The 24,219-nt window shown below is 36.1% G+C and overlaps 1 protein-coding gene across 1 annotated transcript; it reads right to left on the reverse strand.

Annotated features, from left to right (window-relative positions):
- Positions 1 to 1,118: 1,118 nt before the first annotated feature.
- Positions 1,119 to 24,219, reverse strand: LOC149552331 (putative inositol transporter 2). Its single transcript, XM_089787867.1, has 7 exons — positions 23,849 to 24,219; positions 18,241 to 18,311; positions 17,776 to 18,111; positions 3,007 to 3,114; positions 2,689 to 2,883; positions 2,106 to 2,507; positions 1,119 to 1,980 (listed from the first exon to the last, which is right to left on the reverse strand). Exons 1-7 carry the CDS (start codon positions 24,060 to 24,062, stop codon positions 1,438 to 1,440), a joined length of 1,869 nt encoding a protein of 622 aa, XP_089643993.1. The 5' UTR covers positions 24,063 to 24,219; the 3' UTR covers positions 1,119 to 1,437.

Raw genomic sequence — 24,219 nt, forward strand, 5'->3', positions numbered from 1 at the left:
TGACATCTGATAGAATCATGTTAGAAGAGAGTTATTTAATGTTAGGAGGAGAGTTATTTAATGTTAGGAGAGAGTTAATTAATCAGAAAAAAATTGTAAGAAGAAAACAGTAATAATCTAACTTGAAATCCTAAAAGTTTCAAAGAAAACATTAATAATCTAACTTGAAATCCTAAAGGTTTCAAAGAAAACATTAATAATCTAACTTGAGATCCTAAAGGTTTCAATTTAATAACTGTAACAACTTAGTACATCTATAAATCTTTCATGTAGGTTTTTCCCATAATTACCATAAAGCTAACAAAACTAAAAATAGCCTTAACGTCACAGATCTCAAGTTTATACGTTTAACAAACAAGGAATATGCTACAAATATACTATTTTTAAATATGCTTATTTGTTAGAGGACTAACTCAGGAGTTTAGGTAGAATAATATATCAATCAAAATAGTTGATAATATTACACTGATTTATTTGTAAGGTGAAAAAAAGATCAAAATATTTCTTAATATTGTTAGATTCCAAATAAATTTTTGGAAGAATGACCTCGATGTGCCCTCTTAGTTGTATATATCATGAGGATTTTTCCATAATCAATATAAAACTTTAAACTTAGATAAAAATAACATTAGCCCGAGAAAATCCATGAAGTTTTGAAATTTAAAGATTGGGGAATGTGCTAGTCTTAAATATGGTGATTATTTGTTTGGCAGAGACATACTGCCTTAGTTTAGGCAGAATGCTAAATGGACCAAACAATAGTTTGTAACACCATTCATTTTTGTGTATGGTGATGACGATAAAAGTATTTCCTAATATGTTAGGTGTTATTGTGGAATTTAAGGGGAGGTAAAAATAATTAAGTTCAGGAAGACTGGTTATTAAAATATGGTATCGATCGTTAGACAGGCAAATTAATCTTCAAATAATTAGATAATCCACTCATGTCGCATTTAGTTTACAGTCAAGCTTCAGCTGACAAATCAAATTTGAATAATTTCCATTAGCTCCACTTGCTCTCTTCCCTTCTATATAATGCCTACTATTTTCATGTATCAAGTGGTGTACCTCTTCATAAGTCAATGAAAGAATGCACAAAATCAGAATGCATTCATAACTTGTGCAAATAACAGACTCTGCATATTTTGAATTTTCTCCCAAAAGCAATTACATTTTGGGCTTCCAAACAAGCATACTTCTAAACGCTGGCTGCTTTTTCTGTTTCTGAACTTCAATAACAACTTCCTCACTAAATAGGGGCAGAATACTGGCAATATTTTACTCCGTCAAGATCAAGATTAAGGCCTTGATCAAGTGAATCATGATACAAATAGGAGGCCTCCAATGAAGAATGTTCAACTGTAATTAATACAATAATGTATCTCAAAAGAAAAGAATGAATTAAAAAGAGAGGATGCCTGTAATTAAATTTACTAATCAGGTAGTAGCGTGAATGGAATCTGAATCACAGAGGATTTGCATTGGAATTGATTTTGCATTGGCAGGAGAATAATTAAGACCATTATTTGTCCATGGAAACCATCTCTGTGTACTTTTTGCTCTTTCTTCCCAGAGTTGTTCTACCTCTTGGAAAGAGAGTCCCTTGGTTTCCGGAACAGCTACAAGGACAAATGCTAATGCCAACACAGACAAACATGTAAACAAGAAAAATGTCCCAGCTGTTCCTAATAAACGCGTGAGTGATAAAAATGACTGTGCAACAAGAAGATTCGAAACCCAATTTGCAGTTGCTGCAATTCCTCCACACACCCCTCTCAAATGTGCAGGGTAGATCTCTGAATTTACTGCCCATGGAACTGGGCCCATTCCAGGGGAGAATGCCATAATGTACAGTACAAGGCCAACCAAAGCTAGCCAGCCATAGTTGCTTGGGCATGACTCGGTGTACCAAGATCTAGAGCTACTAGTGCAAATATCAGCAACAGTCCCATTGTGAATTAAACAGCTACCAGGTTGCATCTGCAAAGAGTAGACACAATATGATCAGAATAGATCTTTTAGGAAGCATAGGCTTTCTATAAGTGATTGGCAATAAATAATCTTTCAATTTTTTAGGTTGCTGTCAAATAGGATGACAGATATACCTTGTTTTGAGAAGCACCACAAAATGCACATGCTGTATGCAAACAGTCAAGGCATGATATAGACCGAGACGTGTGTTGCTCAAACTGTGTGACGGGGCATAGAAGTTCAGGAACGAAATGGTTGTCTGGTCTCATGACATTGGGTGCATCTGTTGTGGTAAGATAAAAGCCTACTGATAATAAAAGTAATGCTCCTGTTACACCAATCAAGCTCACCAATGCAAGCCGCCTCCTTCCAGTTCGATCTATTAGCAAGATGCCAGCGACTGTGCCCATTGCATTGACAGCAGCAACAACCAATGACAGCAGTAATGCTGTCTTATGAGCAGCAAATCCAGCCAGCTCCATTATGGATGGGCTGTAATACATTACTGTATTAATACCCACCAACTGCTGAAAAATCTGCAACAAACCAATTGACCCCACCAAATGAATAGACATAAAAGACTCTCTCCAAGTTATATCATTTTATTCGTTTGTAAATTGCAGTAACAGGCCACAGCATGATCATTCTCAAATTAACTTTTCAATTCTAGAAAATAAATGGATAAACAACAAAAAAAAGAACAGGCAGCACACTGACCTGCATTCCAACCCCTGCTATAAGTGCTAACCTCATTTCTTTTGTACCCAAAATATCACCAATGCTTATATCCTTTTTAACTCCATCACCCTGAGATTCTTTCTCTGCTGCCTCCATAATTTGCTCCACTTCAGTTTTTAAGTTGTCTGGTGAGTAAATCTTCTTAAACACAGAAATGGCCTCTTCAACCTTTCCCTGAGAAGAAAAGTTTATTTATTCAAATTTGAATTGGAAAAGTTGTCAGTTCCACTTCGGACAGGCATGCACATAGAGATTAAATATATATTTCATTTTGGCAGGGTGAGCTCTCATACTCACCTTTCCAAACAGCCATCTTGGGGACTCTGGCAAAAAGGAGAATGCAATTATCTGGCAAAGTGCAGGTACACCAGCAATTCCCAACATCCACCGCCATGTCCCTGGAACCTAAAAACACAAAATATAATTCCATATCAACTTACCACAAACTTAAAACTGGTACACGTCAACTCATACAGCTCAACAGTTGATAGTTCGAGCTGATAATAGAAGCCACAGTCAGATATGCCATACTTAAGTTACGTGGTGAGTGTACATCAGAAAAATGGGACTACATTACGACAAAAATAAGCTACTGATTTGGATAAGAGGAACCCAATAGAAGTAGTAACAGATTTGTAATTCGATATCCACCTTACTTTTCAGCCCATAATTTTGTCACTAACTCTCCTCCCAAATACACCTTATCTTTGCATTTCTGTAAATAAATTACAGGTTGCATTCACAAAATTGTTTTAATTTGCTTTCTCTTGTACCTCTCTATGGTTTATACTCGTAATCTTGTATAGCACTTATAAATATTGATATTTAGCATTTACATATCATTCTGGTCTGGCATGCGTTCAATTTTACCCACATGTTAATCATAAAATAAAAAGGAGAAATTGTCATAAGCCTTGAATTTGAAAACAAAACAAAAAATGGTAAAGAATCAAGTGTGGCGAGGATCGCAAAGTTGTTGAGCAAATAGGCAAGTAGGAATTAGGCACAATGTACCCCAGTGGAACTGTGCCAAATCTTATCATAAAATGAAACTAGCTATTCCATGTACGTAAAGAAATACGTTATAATGGTGTGCACAAGAGTATGTTATATGTAAGAGCACATTCTTCTTCCCGTGTGCAAACTATGACACATATTTGAGTCCTAACAGGCGCACATGGAATACATGGGCATAGTTGAATGAAGAGAAAAAAATAAAAAGTACTGTTGCAGATTGTCTTAATGATGAAACTAATGGAAATGGAACACGTGAGGAACATCATTGGAAAAGAGCAATGCTGACAATGATAGCATAAGCCAAGACATTGATAGAAAGATCCAATTATTGAGAGACATGCCGTACAAACAGAAACTGTTTAAATGGATTGGATTGAAGAATACAGAAGGATTTGGAAGATTGTGTCATCAGCAATACTTCGAGTTTACAAACTAGGATGTCCAGTTCATCCACCCTAGAACCACGGACCAGCCATGTTATGAACTGGTACGTGGTTCTGGTCCAGTCCAGGGGGGGTGGTTTGAACCAGACAAAGCCCAGCTTGGACCCAGGTGAATTTCTGAAAACCGCAGACAAACTTGGCAGGGACAGCCAGTCAAAGTCAGCGAACACATGGTTTTTTTTTTTTTTTGCAACTTTAATATTTTTTTGACACCCACAGCCCTTAAAAGTGGATTCTAAAGACTTTTGTTGCCTTCTAACTTCCATTTTTGACATATTTTTTCATCCACTCAGTAAAGTGCAATAGATTGCAATCAAAAAGTGTGGAGAACTTGATATATGTTCATTGCAACTTGTGTCTTGTCTCCCACAAGAATAAAGAACACAAAGAAAGGGAGACAGAGATGTGGGATTTACATGTAAAGCATCTGAACTTGGATGCTTCTACATCTCAGCTGGCAGTTGATGAATTTGAAGAATTTGAAAATTGAAACCAATAATGTTATTGGTGCAGCTGATCCCATTGGCCTTAGCACTGTTTGTGAATCAACTAACGCCAATGAAGAAGAAGATGATCATGATGATGATGATGATCAATAAAAAAATTCCATTAGTTGAACTTGAAACAACTTGAACTCAATGCTATGATTTATCATTTCACATTTTAATATTTTGAATTTTTGATGTTTAACTTGAAGTATATGATGCTATGATCATGATTCATCATACTATGATTACAAGTTTATGGTGTTTTTGTTGTTTTATGATACGATATGACCTAATCTTAACTCATGCTTCTACGCTGCAAAAATATGTTTGCGTATGTGTGGGTGGGTGGATGGGTGTGTATATATACATATTTTTTGTACTAATGAACCCAAACCCCTTTTCAAAATTGCACCATACCGGAAAACCAGTTCTTCGAACCCAAAACCAAACCAGCAACTTAGTTTACAAAGATAACACTGTAAGAGGACCAAACGAAGATCAATTATTCAAACTAAAAAACAATTATTCCAACTGAAAAAAAAGAGAATGTAAAGTTGAGAGAAAATTGATTTAAGATTGTGAATTAGATCATTAAGTAATGCTGTTGCACTAGTAAAATCCTAAAATGTAAATGACAGCTGTAAAGCTTAGATACTGATACTTGTCTATAATGACTGGATACCGAAGTGGATGTGTGCGGAAGCTCGCAGGCAGACAGATACCCTGTGGGTGCCACCAGGATGCCACTCACAGGCACCCAGATGTGGGCAGATGCCTATTTCAGGCATCCGGGTGCCTGTGAGTGGCATCCAGGTGGCAACCGCAGGGCCCCCGGGAGCTTCTGTCAGCATCCATGCAGAAAAAGTAACTTTTGAAACTAGCATTAGATTGTGGTCTTCATTAGAAGAAATGTGTGTTCTATTGTGTCATTTATTTTGCCTTAGCCTTTTTATGAAAATAAATGAGAGGTGACAAATGCTGAATCATTTGCTTTAGTTGTTTGATCAAAATCACAACTAAAAGAAAGTGCAAACCTGGCTATCTATTAACAGCCATATTTACAATTGCCTAGTCCCTCTACCTTACCAATACTATGAATAGATTTGGACTTTTTGTTTCTGATAAGCTTCTTTTCAGGGATCTCCATCTACATGCTGAACTTTATATTTTAATAATATTTTGCTGCATTCTGATTTTCTTTAAGGTATTTTTTATTTTGTAGTTTGGAATCTACAACTTCAGTGAATTTCAATGTGAATATTTGTGCCTATGAAGTTTAATTTGAAATTTGAACCATTTAATTGACATGTGAAATATCTTGAATCCTGAATCTTGATCAATGGTGAAGTATCATATGATTACCATCAAATGATGTACGTATATTTCTTAGTTTCTCAGTTCTTGTATTTATAAGTTTCTTAAATTCTTTGCATATATATTACTATTACACACATACAGATATATATACACATACACACACACATACATTTCTAAATGCATCCGTACCCAAAAAAATCCCACACCCGTATCCGCTTCTGGATCTGCATCCAAATCAGTAACTTATAGCTGTAAAGGTAAAATTATGGATGTTGGGGAAAAAAGTCATCATCAAAATATGGCAAATCAAGATCGTGAGAAAGCACCATCATTGGCAAATTAAGCCAAGGTGGTTATTAATATATATCTGACAGCATTGTATACTTTTTCAAAACAGTAAGCTCAGAATTTACAAATTCATCTATGGCAATACCAATTCATTAATGACAAGTTCATCTCAAAAGCTATCTGTGTTGAAGGCAGTCTAATTCAAGCTTGTATATCTGGAGGCATATATTTCATTAAAATTAAAATTTGGCGTTGATGTTTCATCAAGGGAACATTTCAAAGCATTGATAACAAAATTCAGATAAAATTCAGTGTTTATTTTTCATCAAGGCAACATCTCAAAGCATGGATAATAAAATTCACACGAAGAGTTGGCCGGTAGTTAACAGTCTAATCGAGGATATTATAGCTGGAGACTGTGTGTGATATTGCTATCAGGATTTAACTGTGTAGCTTTTTTAAGTAAAACTCATTGACCCATGTTTCATGAGTAGTGATTCACACATGAATCCATCTCTCATGAGAATAAATGAAACACTTAGCACTCATTGGATCTAGGTGATGTTCACAGAGGTGAAGCACCAAGACTTCCCAGGAGATCACCCATCCCAGTACTACTCCAGCTCGAGCGTGCTTAACTACGGAGTTTCCTCTATGGTTAAACCCACTCTGCTTACAAACCCATTTGTGAAACCTTCACCAAGTGTTGTGCCTTATGAACCATTCAGTAAAAAGCCCCTTAAGCTCATCAAGTGATAAGTAGGAGATATTTCCACAGCAAATCAAATTGTGATATTGCTATCAAGGTTTAACTATGTAGTTTTTTGAGTCAAACTCATTGACCCATGGTTCATGAGTAGTGATTCACACATGAATCCATCTCTCATGAGAATAAATGAAACACTTAGCACTCATTGGATCTAGGTGATGTTCACAAAGGTGAAGCACTAGGACTTCCCGGGAAGTCACCCATCCCGGTACTACTCCAGCTTGAGCATGCTTAACTACGGAGTTTCCTCATGCTTAAACCCACTCTGCTTGCAACCCCATTTGCAAAACCTTCACCAAGTGTTGTGCCTTATGAACAATTCATTAGAAAGCCCCTTAAGTTCATCAAGCAATAAGTAGGAGATATTTCCACAGCAAGTCAAATTTTGATATTGCTATCAAGATTTAACTGTGTAGTTATTTGAGTCAAACTCATTGACCCATATTTCATGAGTAGTGATAGATGTTGGAGACACATAGTTCAATAGGATAAATGTTGGTGCACAGTTTTTTAATAAAAGGCAAATCTCAAATCAAAATAAAGGGCACACTTGAAAAGACAAACTTATCAGCATTCTGAAGGTCTTCGAATTTCACTGGACCTATTTCTTTTCAGTTTGACTTAGGTATAGACGCATAAAATGGCATATCAAAGGTCTCCATGTAAGAAGTATTCTTCCAGAGGAAATCCAACCTTTAGTAAACAAGCATGATTATACTAACAGCTAGAATAAAGTTGGTAGTGAAAGATGGTCATGCACCAACATAAGATCATGTTTCCAATAACACTATAAAAGTTCTCTTGAAGACCCCAAAGGTCAAATCAATACATCTACATTATAGGAGAGACCCCAGTACAGGGTGTCATATTATCCTCTATTGACTAAAAATAAGGAAGGAAATGGGCATTTCTCTAGTCATGAGAAGAGGAGGAAATAAAGAGGGAAATCATTTGTTTAAGAAAAATTGGTCGAGGAAAAAATGGTATACAATAATTCAAATAAAGGAGGCTGTTGACTCCTCTTGGACAAATAACCAAGCAACTATTACAAATTTTATCCAGTTAAGAGGAATAAACAATGAGAGCTAATAGAATAAATCTACAGGAGAATATTCAGCTTGAGGTTGTGTGATATTATATAGCCAGTGTCCCCATCATTAGCCAATATCAGGTGTATGGCATAGGTTAGGTATGGAAATACATCCCACCCTTTGGGGTGTACATTTCATCTAGGAACTATAAATATTGACCATCTTAGCAAGTTACACCTAGGTCAGCTACCAAAACAATTTACCACTAGATTGAGCTTTAAAAACAAAAAAGGCATCTCAAGAAATAATAAGGCACGACTAAAATTGCATTTGAAAAATGAATGCAAACACAACAAGCAAGCTAGCCCATTTGCAATAGTTTCATTTGGGTTTGTGTTAAAGGGAAAACAGAATCAATTGCTGGGAAGTTTGCAAGGTACCTACCCTATTGTCTAACAAATATAGCTCAATTTCAACAAGACCTCTGTTGGTCCCAACCAATACTAGAGGGGGGGGGGCGGGGTGGGGGGGGGGGGGGGGATGGGGAATGAATCAATACAAACTTTTCTACCGGTTATAGCAGCATTCTTGCTCACGAAACTGGTTACCATTCTCTTCACTAGTAAGACAATGAGAAATGCAGTACAATAAAACCATATGAGATCACACAAGAAAGCATACATCAATGACACAGGTATTTATATGTGGAAAACCCCAATATGAGGGTGAAAGCCAAGGTGGGAGTAATATAACCACTAGCCTTTCCTTGCAAGAAAAGGGTTGCCCTGTTAAAGGCTTACATTTGTTCCTTTTAAAGGCTCACATTTGTTCCTTTTGAGAACTTATCCTGTCGCGAATGAACATTATCTGTTAGGATTACAAAAGCCTACTAAGGCTACCTTGTCAGAGAATTTTGATCTCTTTTTGAGAGAACTTGTTAGAGGATTTCAAAGACTCGTTACAAGTCTTCCCTATTAGAGGCTTACAATAGTCGCAATGGTAAGAAAGCACACCAAGGGTTATATCTAGGAATATGGCACACCTTACCTTGTAGATCCTCTGTGATTACCTTCGAAGATTCTGTTATATCCTACCTCTTATATGGCAATGTTTTGTGAACGCCTTCTGTTCACTTCTCTCTTCTACATGCTAGAGCACGGGTCTATTTTTCTGCTCTATGTTCTTCCTTTCTGATCTGTTTTTGCATTCTCTGCAGATCTTAGAGCAGCAACCAGCAACCAGCAACTTTAACAACGATGTTTAAATGTCTTAAATACATTCATACATTCTGGGTTTCAAAACCATAAAATTATCCCACTCAAAACATGTATTCAAAATTTGATAAACATAAGCGAGCTAATCATAATATACTTGTGACTACCTATTCATAGGTGCCTTTCATGTAGGCCTACCTGTCTGCATGTAAGTCTACATCTAGACTTGTGTCCTTGCTTTCTTCAGTTACTTCAGCTGCTTCTCTCTGCGTGCATGTCACATCGTTGTCAAACTATCCTCTAGTCCTATAACATCATTCATGACTCAACTTAGATGATCCATGATCAACTAATGTCTACACGTCTGCCGATTGTAGGCTTGACTGTACCATTCCTCTTATCATGATCAGAATGTCATTCTACCAGTGGTTGTTGCACTATCTTGCAACCTTCTTTCTCTTGTTAATCTGTTGCCAATCAATGACAACACTTCAATACTTACACAATGCTTAAGTCTTTGAGATGCTACAACTTAGTCATCACCATTTTGTTGGTCTAACATGCCATTGTAACTACTTAGTCCAAGAACAACCTCCAAGGGCAACCCATGGAAAACAGGGAGCAGATGCAGTTTTGCCAATGGCAATGGTAAAATGACTATTGTCTCGTCAAAATATTCATCCTGCATGGTACTAGCACTGAGGTAAAAGACTAGGCTTCAATGGAATTCCTTTACCTTTCTCTTGTGTGCCTATCAGCTCCTCAAGTATAAGGGGCTACTCAAATTATCATTTATGCTTGATAAAGTTGCAATCCCAAATTTTGAAAAAACCGTCTTCATACAAACATCTAGGGAATTATAGCGGGGTTTTAGATTAGCAGCTTCTCACATTAGTAAAAATAACACCAGCAAACCACCTTGCTATTGGAAGAACTGAAATGAAAGATTAGGATGACCTTGTGCCCCTTTCCAAGCTGACTCAATGTGTTTACAAATTAAACCCCGGAACTTTGGAAGCCCCACTATATCTTTCCATTCTCATTATTTAACGATTTGGAAAAAAACTATTATCAGAACTAAATAGGAAATTTAAAAATTAAACGATAAAACTCATGAAATAGTCCCTTTCCCACCCATGACATATAACAGCTCACCATAATGATGTTCAAAGCATTAATGAAGTTTCATCTCATTCATTTGTGACACTTGCTACGTAAAATACACTCTGCAAACTCTATGCAATTGACTCTCTAATTCTGAGGTCTTCCCTAGAATTTTCAACATGTCATTATTTATGGCTCTATCACCATTCTGTAGATACTGATCTGTCAAATCTAAAGCACAAATATTTGGTACAATTCAGGGACTACAGAATTGTTGTCCTTAATTCACTTCAAATGAAAGATATAGAATATTCGCCGGAATGCTTAAAGACTACAATTACTGTTGTATTGCAGAGGGAACATGATCAGTACTTGCAGCAAGATGTAAGAGTTATAAGAACTAAAACAAAATAAAGCATAAAGAATTATGAGTCCTCTATGCAATCAACATTCTAATTCTGAAGCCTCCCAAGAATTTTCCAAGTGTCATTCATTGTGGCTCTATCCTTGTTCTATGGTCACTGATCTCCAAAATATTGTTCTACTTGAATTCACTTCATATGACAGTTAAAGAATATTTGCAGACTAAAACTGATGTATTGCACAGAAAACATGGACAGTACTTGCAGAAACAATGAAACATTTAAATGCGAACAAAAATGTGAAGAAAACAAAACTAAAAGATATTGGCAGCCAAATTTTACCCTGGAAGCCCCAGTGTGGGGAAAATAGATGGAAATAGCACTTCCTTTGCTTCCTTAATCTTCTTATGGTGAGAAAATAGATATAAAGAGCATAATTAGAACTACAACAAGCAAATGTTGTTTCCTCTACAAATCAATTCATACTCTTGATAGCTATTATCTTCACAAATGCAAACTTGCCCACTACTTACAGTGAACAGATAATGTCCTTTATGCACTAAGTACTTTGAATGGTCACGAAAAGAGATGACAGTAATTTGTCATTACTATCCCTGCACTTCTTTTGGCAAAACCACCAGTTTAGACAGACAGGCAAATAATCATCCTAGGTTATCAAATCACCCCCATTGGAAAATGTAGTTACACAATAGTCCTGATGTCAACAAATCACCAATGCTGGAACTAGCAGTTACAAATTTGTCACCATGGAAACCATTAGGTTTAAAAAATACTGCCTGCATGAATTACAAACATGCCAAACTGTCTAACTGTCTAATTATAATTGCAGTCAAATCATGTATGGAAGCTCTAAATTTAGAGTAATCTCTAGATTTGAGCTGGCTTCCCTATTTGGGTGCTAAAAAATTGCTGTGAAAAGGAAGAAGAAAATATCTAAATCAAAATTAAACAAGGGAAAAACAAAAGAATACTTGATCATTCAAGCTCCTCACAAATCAGCATAAAACAAAGTACTTTTAAAATAAAGCTCTTAACATGAATAGCTAGGTAATAAAACCTAATACTATTTCAATTTTCAGAATGATAACCATCTATAATATCAAGCCAAGAGCTAAAATGACCCACAAAACATTCCATTAAACACTTCAAAAACATGCTGAGTTTCAGAGATTTAACAGCTTTAATAAAAAAAGGCGAATATCTTATTAAAAAGTTCGCAAAAAGACCTTAACTACAAATCTTGAGTTCTTATGACTATCTATATATTACTAATGTGTTTAATGTACTAGATCTTTGTCACACACCAATCATGCTACATTGCAAGCTTATAGATGGTATGCAGATGACCCACTTAAGCCCCAAAGTGGGTAGGTATGTCACATTTTAGCAAATTCTGAAAGGTTCTAGAAGAGATTTTATTACTCTCCCTGCAAGCAATTCCTTTCCCAATAGCATCCTTGACCACTTTTTAGTTATAATTGCCTTGATGCACCTGCAGACAATCTTCTTTATTCTTCATTTATCTCCCAACTTATCCACACCAAACCAAATTCCAAGCAGCCATTCTGTCACTTTACCTGCAGGTATCAAGCTTGTTTTCATATTTCCTTTAGAATGCATGTCATTTACTTGCAGGCATCAAACTTTTTTTTCACATTTCCTTTAGTCTCCATGTCATAGTTTTACAGGAAGCCTTTTATCAAAGTCAACAACATGGATCGAGATCCATTATGCGATTGGGCATGTGGTTGATTACAACTGTTAAAATTTTGAATAATGGGAAAAGAGATAGAGTGAAGCGGGATATCTTTGCTGTAATTGAGAACAATGCAACTTCAGTTTAATGCAAACTCCATCAGAAGTGTGAATTCATCCACAATAGCTCTTTATGAATGATCAATGCCAACTGTGAAATAATCATGTTCACTCACAGACCAATGCAGCCAAGTCAACTACATCAGCTTTGTCCAACTTAATTTTTTTCAAAAGCGTGGACTCCTAGGCCTGCAGTAACAAATCTGTCAAAAATCTTCGCAACAGTCAAAATGTTCAACTATTCATCTATGTGAGAAAAAGTACATATCCTGGAGATGCCCACCATCTGTTGCTAGCATTCTGACCTCTGTCCTTAAATTTGTGAAATCAAACGTGGTCTTTCCTCTAGTAAAATTACATCAATGCAACCTAAGGATGTCATAAAGACTTCCAAGGCTTCAAATGCCATGTCCCAGAATGCTTGATTTGCATCTTTGGTTATATTCACAGAGCTGCTTGTTCATTGTTCTTCCTTTATCTTACCAATTAAGTCCTTCAGCTGATTTTCCTTTAGCCACGGCATCATCTTTATTTTTTAGCATTTCACTCGGTTTGGCACATCACTTCATCCACAAGCTTTCTGATTTTCAGAGAACTTCTGTAGCTTAACATCTCCATTCTTGACTTCTGCTCGAGCTTGAGAAAACTAAAATTGACCATCTTACAACACTTGTTGCATCTGTTTAGTCACTGTAGAGGTCATTTGGTCATTTAATGTAGAAATGTTGATACCATCACCCCAAAGTTGGGCAGGTGCTTCTTAGCGTAAGCTCAACAAAATGAGAAAATCAGGCAGAAGCTCTCTTCGCTTTGCTGCTTCTACAAATATCTTTCTGTTTCAACGACCAATTGGGAAAAAGATAGTCTGTTGGATGTCTGAAATGTAAAGAAGTAAAGGAAATGGACAAATAAATGGAGTAAAAGTGGGAGAAGGGTACATGTACCTACAAGACAGGTTGAAGACATCCCAGGGGGGTTTTAACCAGGGATTTAGATAAGGGGGAAGATTTGAATCAGAAACAGTGTCAGTGAAAGAAGGAATGAGAACAGGTGGGCATTTGCAATAGGAACAGAAAGCATAAAATATGTTCCATGGTGTTTCAGGAACTGGATGGAAGGACAGCAAGAGACATGTTCTGGGTACGCCTGTCCAGCTTGTAGAATCTCTCTCTCTCTCCCCCCACACACACAGATCTTTTCTTCTAAACATTACAAAAACCTGCATGGCTGTTGGGGACATCTGGCAACCCCCCGGATGGTGAAGCAATGTCTCAGACATCCCCAGCTGACTCAAGGATGACGAAACGTCCCCATAATATTTCCTATTACTGCAACACGTGGAAATATTTTGAAGATCTTTGGTGATGGCAAAGGGACATCCCCTCCTATCTCACCATAATCAAATTGAACTCAAAATAATGATACTTTAAATTGATATTATCATTTTTCATTTGACATTTTAATATTTTCAATTTATGATGTTGAACTTCACATATATGATGCTATGAATGCATGAGATCATGAGTCATGATATATTATTACAATTCTAGGGTGTGTACATATACATACATACATGTATGTACATGTATGTATGTACGTGTGTATGTATGTGTACTAACGGACCCAAACCCATTTTCAAACCTTTGCCATACCAGTAAACCAGTTCTTTGAACTCGAGCCCAAACCGGCAACCTAGTTATAAACCCTGAAACCCCAATCTGTTGCAATTTAAATGATTCCAACTTTTTTGGCACTAGATTTTCTCACATCCCTTCACCATCATGCCAAATCTACTTTTCCACCTCAACTTCTAAGTACAATCATTTGCATTAAGTCTTTCAGCAACAAACCATTGGACTTTCCCATCCCCAAATACCATCTCTTGCCAACCACTACTGTCCCCATCCTTTTCTAGTTGAAGAACTGCCTAAGTGTTTCAAAATTTTGGACTTGATACTACATGCAACTTATTGCTTATAAACAAAAAAAATTAGCTTTTACCATCCATAAGTATCCTTTTTGCCCTGCTAAGAATATCGGTATTGCTTTTGTTGGCTTTAACTGACCATTGGCAAATGATTTTAACAACAATCCTAGAAATTGCAGCCCTTATTTCCACAAATGAGATACTTTTTTCCCTATGAAAATGGATTTGTCTATTTTGGTTTTCGATTAACCTAATGAACCACTCAGACATTCAAGCTCTTCTTGTCTCTATCAAGACATATGAGCCAATTTGACTTGAGGGGTTCTATCAAGACATGCGAGCCAATTTGACTTGAGGGGTTGCAGGCTTGCCATGAATTGCCTCTTCTTGTTGAAGCAAACTTATCAATTTTTCAAATAATTGGTCTCTACTAGCCACATTCAAGCAAGTGACAAACACTCAAAATGTAAGGACAGATCTCTAAAAATGAGGGTAAAAGAGATTCATTTAAAACAATTTCCCCTAGCACTTATGGTATGTCCACAATTCTACAACTCTTTTAATGCAGTTCTCCAACATTTCAGCATTCTACATTTTCAAGTAGTGTAACTAACTCTACAAATGAAGGATCCAATTCTAACTTTTTATTTTATTTTGAGACAAGCTTAAGTTTCTTAAGCAGCCATTTCGATGTGAGATTGAACCTCATCCATAATGCTGAACATGATGTTCGATCTGGCCTTCCAGTTGACCTTATCAAATCTTCCCTATTCATCTGCACCTTTTGCTGATCTAGTGATTGTTCCAACAACATGACAAGTTTGGACTGTCTTCCAAGTCAAATAATTATCAGCTATTAGTAACTTAAAACAAAAACATAAATTTTAGAACTTCAAAGCTATTCTTCTGAATGTGAGGGGTCCTTATCTCTCCAACAAGCTTCCCCGTTCTATATACCATCAATCCAATATAGTAAACCTCTATATACACCCACCCCTGTAATATACCCAACTAATGGGTGGAAAATGATTGTCCTCTCAGCATATGCAACTCCATGTGAAACTCACCTTAAGCTAACATGTATGAGGGCGGTACACTGTCCCAAGATAGTACAGGAAATTTGTAAAATTATTTTGTGACCTTACTCCCCAACAATTTGTCGGGTTGATGTCAAAAACATCATTGTTGTGGCTTTATCAAGCATTATATGCCGTATTCCATCACAACAGCTTTACTAATAAGAGTATGTCAAAGGCATCATTTATAACTGCCTGTTACAAAACATAACAAGTAAAAGGATTATAATTTTCCAAGTCTTTTCTAAAATTTTGCTCTGAAATACAAGTTTCATAGGGCAAGAAATCAACCCAATATAATTTTTGCCTTTTTCGTTATTGACTTCAGTAATAAGCATTTTTTTCTTCTACAAATCAACTTTACAATATAACAAAGAGGTAAATGTAAGTATCTCAAATGCAATTTCTTTTATCCTCATGTTTAACTTCCCTCATTACCACAAATGTTTTGGAAGTGGGATAAGCAGTTAAAAAAATGTGAAAACTTCTTATAAGCAGCTTTCAGCTTTTAGGGCTTCTTTCTCTATTGGCAGACTACACACATTCGCAAGGTAAAATAGCTTGAACAATTATTCACAGCTGATATGTAAGCACTTTCAACTTCCATGCTTCTTCAGTGGCAGATTCTTCAAACTGCTACTTTTCTTCTCATGACAAAACCCCCACACCACTTTCTAATTTGCCATTTTTGTTTGTTTGCAACGTTTGGCAGCAGCCTAAACATCAACAATGTCTAGCACCATGTTTATGCCTTTTCAACAGATTTCTCAGTATCTTTTGACATTTTGTGAATAGGGGTGCAGTTTACCAGATTTTACATTTTCTCATACCAATTTTCCATGCTCCGAAGAGGGCTACAAATCGCACAGGTGTTTGTATTAATGTTTACAAATTACAAAAACACTTGCTGATCTGCATTTTTGGATAATATGATAATGCTAAGATTATCTTGAGCACTGTTTTTGGGGTAGTATTCCATCTCCGTTTCCAAAATTAGAACCATCTTCAACAACCTTTATGTGCTTTATTTGTTTCCTCTCGAGTTCATTGACTTTTAAGTTTTAACTGCTGCTTCCAAGTTCTTCATGGCCTCATCAATTCACTGGCAGACAATCAATTTACTTGGATAACACAATAATTTCATGAAAGCAAGGAGCAGTTTATTATTGAAAGAAGGCTTCAGTAAATACAAAGAGATGTTAATAATCACAATAATGATATAATTGATTAAACCAGGCATACCCAAGCACCAACTACCCAGCTGCCAATGTTTATAATAATACAATACTTATTAACATTCACACAATGATGTAATATTATAGTATTATTCCATCAAAACCCCTTTAACAACTCTAGAAATTGTTCCTCCACTTCATTACTTCCAAAGTCATTGCTTTTACAAACTAATATCTTTTAATGGACATTCTACCAGCACTTGAGTCTCTTTTCTGTGATAACATCCAGCAAAATATCTTAGTATTTCAATCCTCATTAGCACTTCAAACTTATCCTTCAAAAAAGTAGTATAATTGCATATTAGTTTAAACAAGTCTTGTTACATGATTAGCACTTACCATGCCAATGGGCTTTCATTGACATGCCTACATTGATATATTTTGTCCTATTCTTAAGGCATCGCCTATATTTGTTAGCTCTCCTTACAAAATAACACCCATTAGGTACACAACACCTCAAATGCATCAATACAATTCACATCAACTTCTTCCACAATTGTTAGCTCTGGGTCAAAAGTGTTTACCCCTCCTTTTAAAAAAATGTTCAAGGGATTTTTAATGAATCTTAATTTAACACCCATATCTCAATTTAACTGCTTGTGAAATGGAAATTAACTGGAGTGGTATTCTGATTGAAATGGTAATCTTGATCTGAACAAATCAAATGAAAAATTCAAGCTCTTTAGGTAAAACTAAATATTAATGTAAGTTCATAAAGCCTTATTGGAACTATCAATGCATTAATGTTTGTATCCTGATCATCTGTATAAGAGAAATTAGTTTACATGATTCCACAGTTGTATTTGTAGTAAGTACAGCTTACTCGCAATCTATTAACCGAACACACTTCCCTCAGGCATCCTACTAATAGATATTAATCATAAACATTTCATTAGTTACACATATCCTCTTTCTTTTAACTAACAACAATATATCATTTATATAGAGAATAAAAGTACCTGAGTGAAAGCATAATTGACGACATAGGAGACAAACTGACCAGTTGTAACCATAAGAGTGTTTACACTAACTAGTGCTCCTCGGATGTCAGATGGTGAAGTTTCTGCAATATACAAGGGTGCTGCCATTGAAGCAATCCCAATGCCAAGACCAACCATCAGTCTTCCACAAATTAATATTGATGGAGATGGTGCCAGAGCCATAAGAAGGGAGCCAAAAAGAAAAATTGTATCAGCAATGAGCATGCTTGTTTTTCTTCCAAAACGATCACATGTTTTACCACCCAAAGCTGCTCCCAAGGCAGCTCCACCTATAGCTGTGCTCACAATGGTCTCCTGTTCATGGATGACCACCCTGTCAGACGACATATATTAAAAGCCATTTAAAGATTAAGAATCTACCCCTGGCAAAGAAAAGATCAGAACATAATACATTGTTGCATGGAATTATGATCTGGAATTCACCTGAAGTACTGTGCTCTTCTCGACGGATTCAAAATCTTCACGAATATAAAGAAGAGCACCAGAAATCACTCCTAGTTGTCATCAACACAATCATGTAAGTTATCTTCAAAAAGGGATTTTAAAATGACCCACCATTCGTGTTTTTGTCTTCCCCGTGTCCTTTTCACATTTCCACATTAGTCTATATAAAAATATGCATATATACAACTAAGTCGCTATCAAAACAAAATTATTCACCTATTTATGGTCATGAGATACATATTAGTGGACTTTTGATCAAGGATTTTGATCTGTGTGTCTTAAATTTTATGATACAAATCCCATTTGTAAAGTGTTGTAATAATTTCTGTATTACAAAGCAGTTACAGAGATTGGTTCAAATAAGCACCAAAAAGATGTTTGTAGGGATCACAAGCAAACAAAAAATCATCCAACCCTGCCACTGATCTTAACATTAAAAATCAAAACTACTTGTTAAATTTTAATTTTTATCAACTTTGCCACAAATTATGGTAAGCTTTCCACAGGTCAGACATCAAATTAAATAGATAGAGTGCAAGATAACAATAATCAGAATATCAGATGTACACATCAAGAAACAGAATTTAAGCATTGGATCAAGCTCAAAAACTGGACTAAGCTCTCCACCAAAAACAAAAATTTATTAAGCAAGAAAATTTGAAAACATCACTTGAACTTTCATTAATCAAACAAATCGATCAACTGAACCTTCCAAATGTTAAGGCCCTAGAAATCAAGTTTAAGCACATAAATGAAAAATGAGCAATCCGCCAAAACCCAAGTTCTGTTTTTGTGTATGTTTAAACTACAGCACATGTTAAAATTACCTTGGGTTGCAGTTTATGTTTTCCCTACTGTTTCAATATTTCCTGTTTGTATTGTTGTGAACTAAAAAATACCATATTCCTTAGATGGTTTTGGTCAAATTGTCCTACACCATGCTTTATTTTAATTTTAGATCTCTTGTATGTTGTTAAACTACCTTGTAATTCAAAGCACCATATTTTTGGGCAATTGAAGTCATAATCATGCAACACCCAGAGGGGCAGAAGGAGGTCATTATCGTCGCTAAGTGATACATAACACTATACAAAAACACCGCAGAACATACCATTCAGACTATTTGTCTGGTTGTTACTTTTAGTTACCACCTTTGCTTGGCCATCTGTCCACTAAGGATAAACAATTATTCACAAAATATACACACACACACACATATATATCCAAACCAATTCTTCACAGAAGATGTGATGATGGAAACCATCATTTTATTGATGTGGCAGAACAAGAGCTCGTCAACTTCAAAAGAAACTACCCCAAACTTAAACAAAGGAATAAACTAAGGATATTTAAAAGAACAAAGAGATAGGAAAAACTGTGGTGAATAGTTTAAAACTTTAAACATCCAAAAGCTTTGATACTAATCTTTTAGGCATTTTTTTCATAACCTGTATTCTCTTCATGTGAAAACCATATGTTCTTAATCAGCATATTTGTTTAACTAGTTAAGCACAACAAGCATTTGGCCTTTGCCTTCCTAATACTAGCAGTCTTGAAAAAAATGCTATTTCCCACTTCGACAATGAAATGGCATTTGATTGAAAGAGATCTGGAAATGGAAATTTTTCCAGTTAGTTATGCTGGTCACTATGAACATCACATTGTCAGGTTCCAAGTTATGCTAATTGAAACCAGTTATGCATGTTATCTTCTATGCACATTTTCTCATAAACTGTGTTCTTTGAATGCCAAGGTCTCTGAAGAAACCTTATGTTCTTAATAAGCATAGTCAATTAATGGAAAAGGAAATCTTTCCAGTTTGTTGTGCCATCATGTAATACACTCAACACTGTATGCATTCATACTATGCTAATTGAAACTGGTTATTCATGTTACCTTCTACACATATTTTTTCCTATTACCTGTCTTCTCTGAATTCCATGGTCTCTGTAGAAACCATATTTTCTTTAATCAGTAGATTTGGTTAACTGGTTAAATGCAAGAGAGACTGATGCTAGCAGCCTTGAAATAAATACCCCCTCCTATTTCCACTTTAAAATGACATTTGATTGAAGAATACCTGGAAACAGATATCTTTTCAGTTTATTGTGCTGACAACTCCTACACAGCAATATGAACATCACATTTTCAGGCTCACATTATGCTGAAACTAGTTATGCAATATATCCCTGTAGCTTTTCCGGAAGCTTAGATGCCCTGCAGTGGAGTGTACCTGCCCATGCTTATGGGCCTTTCAAAAAAGTGAACTGATTCCTGAAGCAGATGTTAAATTTGAGGCTGATATAGTTTCTACCTGGATAAGCCTTCCCATTCTTTTCATGGGTCATCTCTTGCCTGAGAAAGAATATAACAGTCACTCCTTTTAAGTTTCATCTTAAACAAACTCCTACAATTAAACAACATGGGAAATGCGCTTGCATGTAAATGATGTTCCATTACTTCGACAGAACAGATGCCACTATACTCTCTTTGTTCCTCCTGTATGCTGTCTCAATGTCCACACTCTCAGTCTATTTCTTTTGCCGCTCTAAATTGTCTCCTACTTAGAAGATGCTACCTAGGAGAAACTAATACAATTTGCCCGCTGCATGCAACAACAGCCAACATCCTTTTCCCTACATTGACATGCAACTCCCTATTTCATTCATAATTACATAGTCAACCAATGAAAGTACTCACTGAACCTAGATCCAAAGCAATCAAAGGCTTGAAAAGATCAGAGGCGGCCAACATGAGAGCAGAAAAAGGTAATCTCCAAGTCTTCCAAAGGTTTGCTAGACTTCAAACAAACTAACAAAAGCCATATCATTCCTGGTGAGGCCAATAGAGAGTCAAGCTATAATGAACTGCTTAACAAATCTATGGCTTAAGCCTGTTAACAGCATGTATCAGTGAAGCTTCTTAAAAACCTTCTACATACACAACTTCCATTGAAACAAGATGGCTAAAAGGGATCCAAAAATATCTTAAAAACTTGTATTATTGGGCATTTAAAGCAGAACTTAGGGCCATTTCCAAATGTTAAATTTGAGGATGATACAGTTTCTACCTGGATAAGGCTTCCCATTCTTTTCATGGGTCATCTCCTGCCTGAGAAAGAATATAACAATCACTCCTTTTAAGTTTCATCTTAAACAAACTCCTACAGTTAAACAACATGGGAAATGTGCTTGCATGTAAATGATGTTCCATTACTTCGACAGAACAGATACCACTATACTCTCTTTGTTCCTCTTATATACTCTCAATGTCCACACTCTCAGTCTATTTCTTTTGCCACTCTAAATTGTCTCCTACTTAGAAGATGCTCCCTAGGAGAAACTAATACAATTTGCCCACTGCATGCAATAACAGCCAACATCCTTTACCATACATTGACATGCAACTCCCTATGTCATTCATAATTACATAGTCAACCAATGAAAGTACTCACTGAACCTAGATCCAAAGCAATCAAAGGCTTGAAAAGATCAGAGACGGCCAACATGAGAGCAGAAAAAGGTAATCATCCAAGTCTTTCAAAGGTTTGCTAGACCTCAACAAACTAACAAAAGCCATATCATTCCTTATGAGGCCAATAGAGAGTCAAGCTATAATGAACTGCTTAACAAATCTATGGCTTAAGCCTGTTGACAGCATGTATCAGTGAAGTTTCTTAAAAACCTTCTACATACACAACTTCCATTGAAACAAGATGGCTAAAAGGGATCCAAAAATATCCTAAGAACTTGTTTTATTGGGCATTTAAAGCAGAACTTAGGAACATTTCCAATATGTAAAATACTAGTTTAATCTGACTAAACTTTAAGTGCTCCCAATTAATATGTTAGCCAATTCATGAATTATAAAAGATTAATACAGCATCAAGTGAGCTATCAAATGGGTCAACTGTGAATGATTACTATGCAACAATACTTAATAATATATGTAATTATGGAAAGCCATAAACGTTGTTGGCAAACATCATGGAAGATTGAATTCTTGTTTTTTCTACTGGAGCATACTCATATGGATATTTAACTAGGGTAATATTGGCTTTCAGTCAAGAAGCCATATTACAAACTCAAGTTGTACTCCAATGCATTTGTCCCATTCACTATGCTGTGACATTGGATTGAAATTTAATGGATTATTCTACCTCTGAGTTATGAACCAAAGTTAGAATAATGATTGCCCATTTGACAAAGAACCTGATAAAGATCTATAGTCTATACTTTTTACCTTTAATGTTGTCAGCAATGTATTTTAAGGATTTCACTGTGTTTAGTCTAATCCAAACATTCTAACATTATAAGGTAATTTATTTGGAGAAAAATGATCACTCCAAACAATCATCACCTTTATCTGGGAAAGGTAGGTTTAGCCTCTTACTTAAGTTTGTTTCCAGGTAAAAATATGTATGATAAGCAAACTATTACGCAGCCTCAAGGAACTTACCTCATCTTGAAAGGTCAGATTTGTATCCAAATCTCCCATACAACAATCAGATCTACCAAAAAACTTAAATATATACATAGAACTTTTCACTGTATGAGCATTTATTTTACCCCAAAACCATCATAGAGTACTCAGTTCTGCCAAAATACATGATAAGAAAATGTGTCCAGAAATTCTGAGCTATATTTTACAATCAAACCCCTCGGTTCTGCAGAAAATAGTTGGATAGGTTACTGTCTCAACAATTTGGCTTACAAATTGCTTTCAAACTACTCAACGTTAAACAGAAAGCAAGTTAATTAGAATGAAATAAACAACGGCTAACCTTATTTTTTTCACATTAGCAAGTTTGGGTATAGCCAACAAAAAATTTGAACTCGCCTTCAAACTATTCAGCTAAGGCATTCCGCAATTTAGCTCCTCTTCTGATACTGTACTTCCAACGTTTCACATACTCTTCCAGATCATAAAATTTCACTTTCCCAAGATTTTGACACATATGTGCCCAATCATTAAATGTCCCAAAACCCCTTTATAGCTAAATCTTTAAAATTTTGGCACATATTTGTGCCAAATCATAAAATGTCACGAAACCTTGGATAAATCTCTGTCCAATTTCGCAAAAGCAACCGTGTGCATCAAAAAGGGAACGTCTTACTACATATAATTTGCAACATTGGAGCAGTGCAGATCCACTTGAGATAGAGTGAAATACATTCGATCTGTTATGTCGTGCATCAATAGATGCAAACGGGCATATTTGTTTCTTATGCTCTGACCTAGAGGAGAAATAGTGAAATTTTATACGGTGGCTAGTTAGTCCAGGTTTGCTTCTCGCTTGTTATAAATGGGGAATCGACTCTCTCCCGCCAAAATATAGGGTTTCCCTAGCACATTGATCAACAGGAAAAGCTTCTACCTTTGGGTCATTAAAATAGCCAAAGAAATAATCTATTGATGAGATCAGCACAACGTGTTATCTTCAAAACCTAACCTATAGGAGATTTTACATTAAGTCACCTCAAATCACACAAGCATTCCCCAAATCTAGACACACATTTTGTGTGGGTTGCAACGCAGATGTCAATGAGTTTAAGACTAAACAAGATCTGAGTAGGCAAAGACTAACCAGTATCATATCCGAAGAGAAATCCGCCTATGCCAGCAACCAGAGTGAAAATTACTACGAAAGACTTTGGAGGCGACCGTGCACCTTCCAAGGCTATGAGATCTAAATCACTTCGTGACAGTTGAGGCTTCAGCAGATGGGCTTCGTCGCTGTAGTCAGTTGCAGAAGCCCTGCCTTGTTCTGGGTCTTGTCTTTGTCCTTCACCCGCAGCCATGGTATGTCCTTCCTTCAACACGCTTTACTCCTCTGCAATTTGTTCACCATTTCACAGCAGAAAAGGCTTGAACGTCAACAGCCTTTGCAATTGTGTTTGTTTTTAACCTTTCTGGAGGCGATCTAGGTCTGAAAGGGCTTGTTCAACCGCTATAAGT

The sequence above is a fragment of the Cupressus sempervirens genome, chromosome 6 (assembly GCF_028749045.1).
Source record: "Cupressus sempervirens isolate cs-2001-9-10 chromosome 6, ASM2874904v1, whole genome shotgun sequence".
Lineage (NCBI taxonomy): Eukaryota > Viridiplantae > Streptophyta > Pinopsida > Cupressales > Cupressaceae > Cupressus > Cupressus sempervirens.

Coding starts and splice junctions, on each gene's coding strand:
- LOC149552331 (XM_089787867.1), bottom strand. CDS start 24,062: ATGGCTGCGGGTGAAGGACAAAGACAAGACCCAGAACAAGGCAGGGCT. Junction 2,884..3,006: donor CAAGATGGCTGTTTGGAAAG/GTGAGTATGAGA, acceptor TTTTCTTCTCAG/GGAAAGGTTGAAGAGGCCAT. Junction 2,508..2,688: donor TAGCAGGGGTTGGAATGCAG/GTCAGTGTGCTG, acceptor GGTTTGTTGCAG/ATTTTTCAGCAGTTGGTGGG.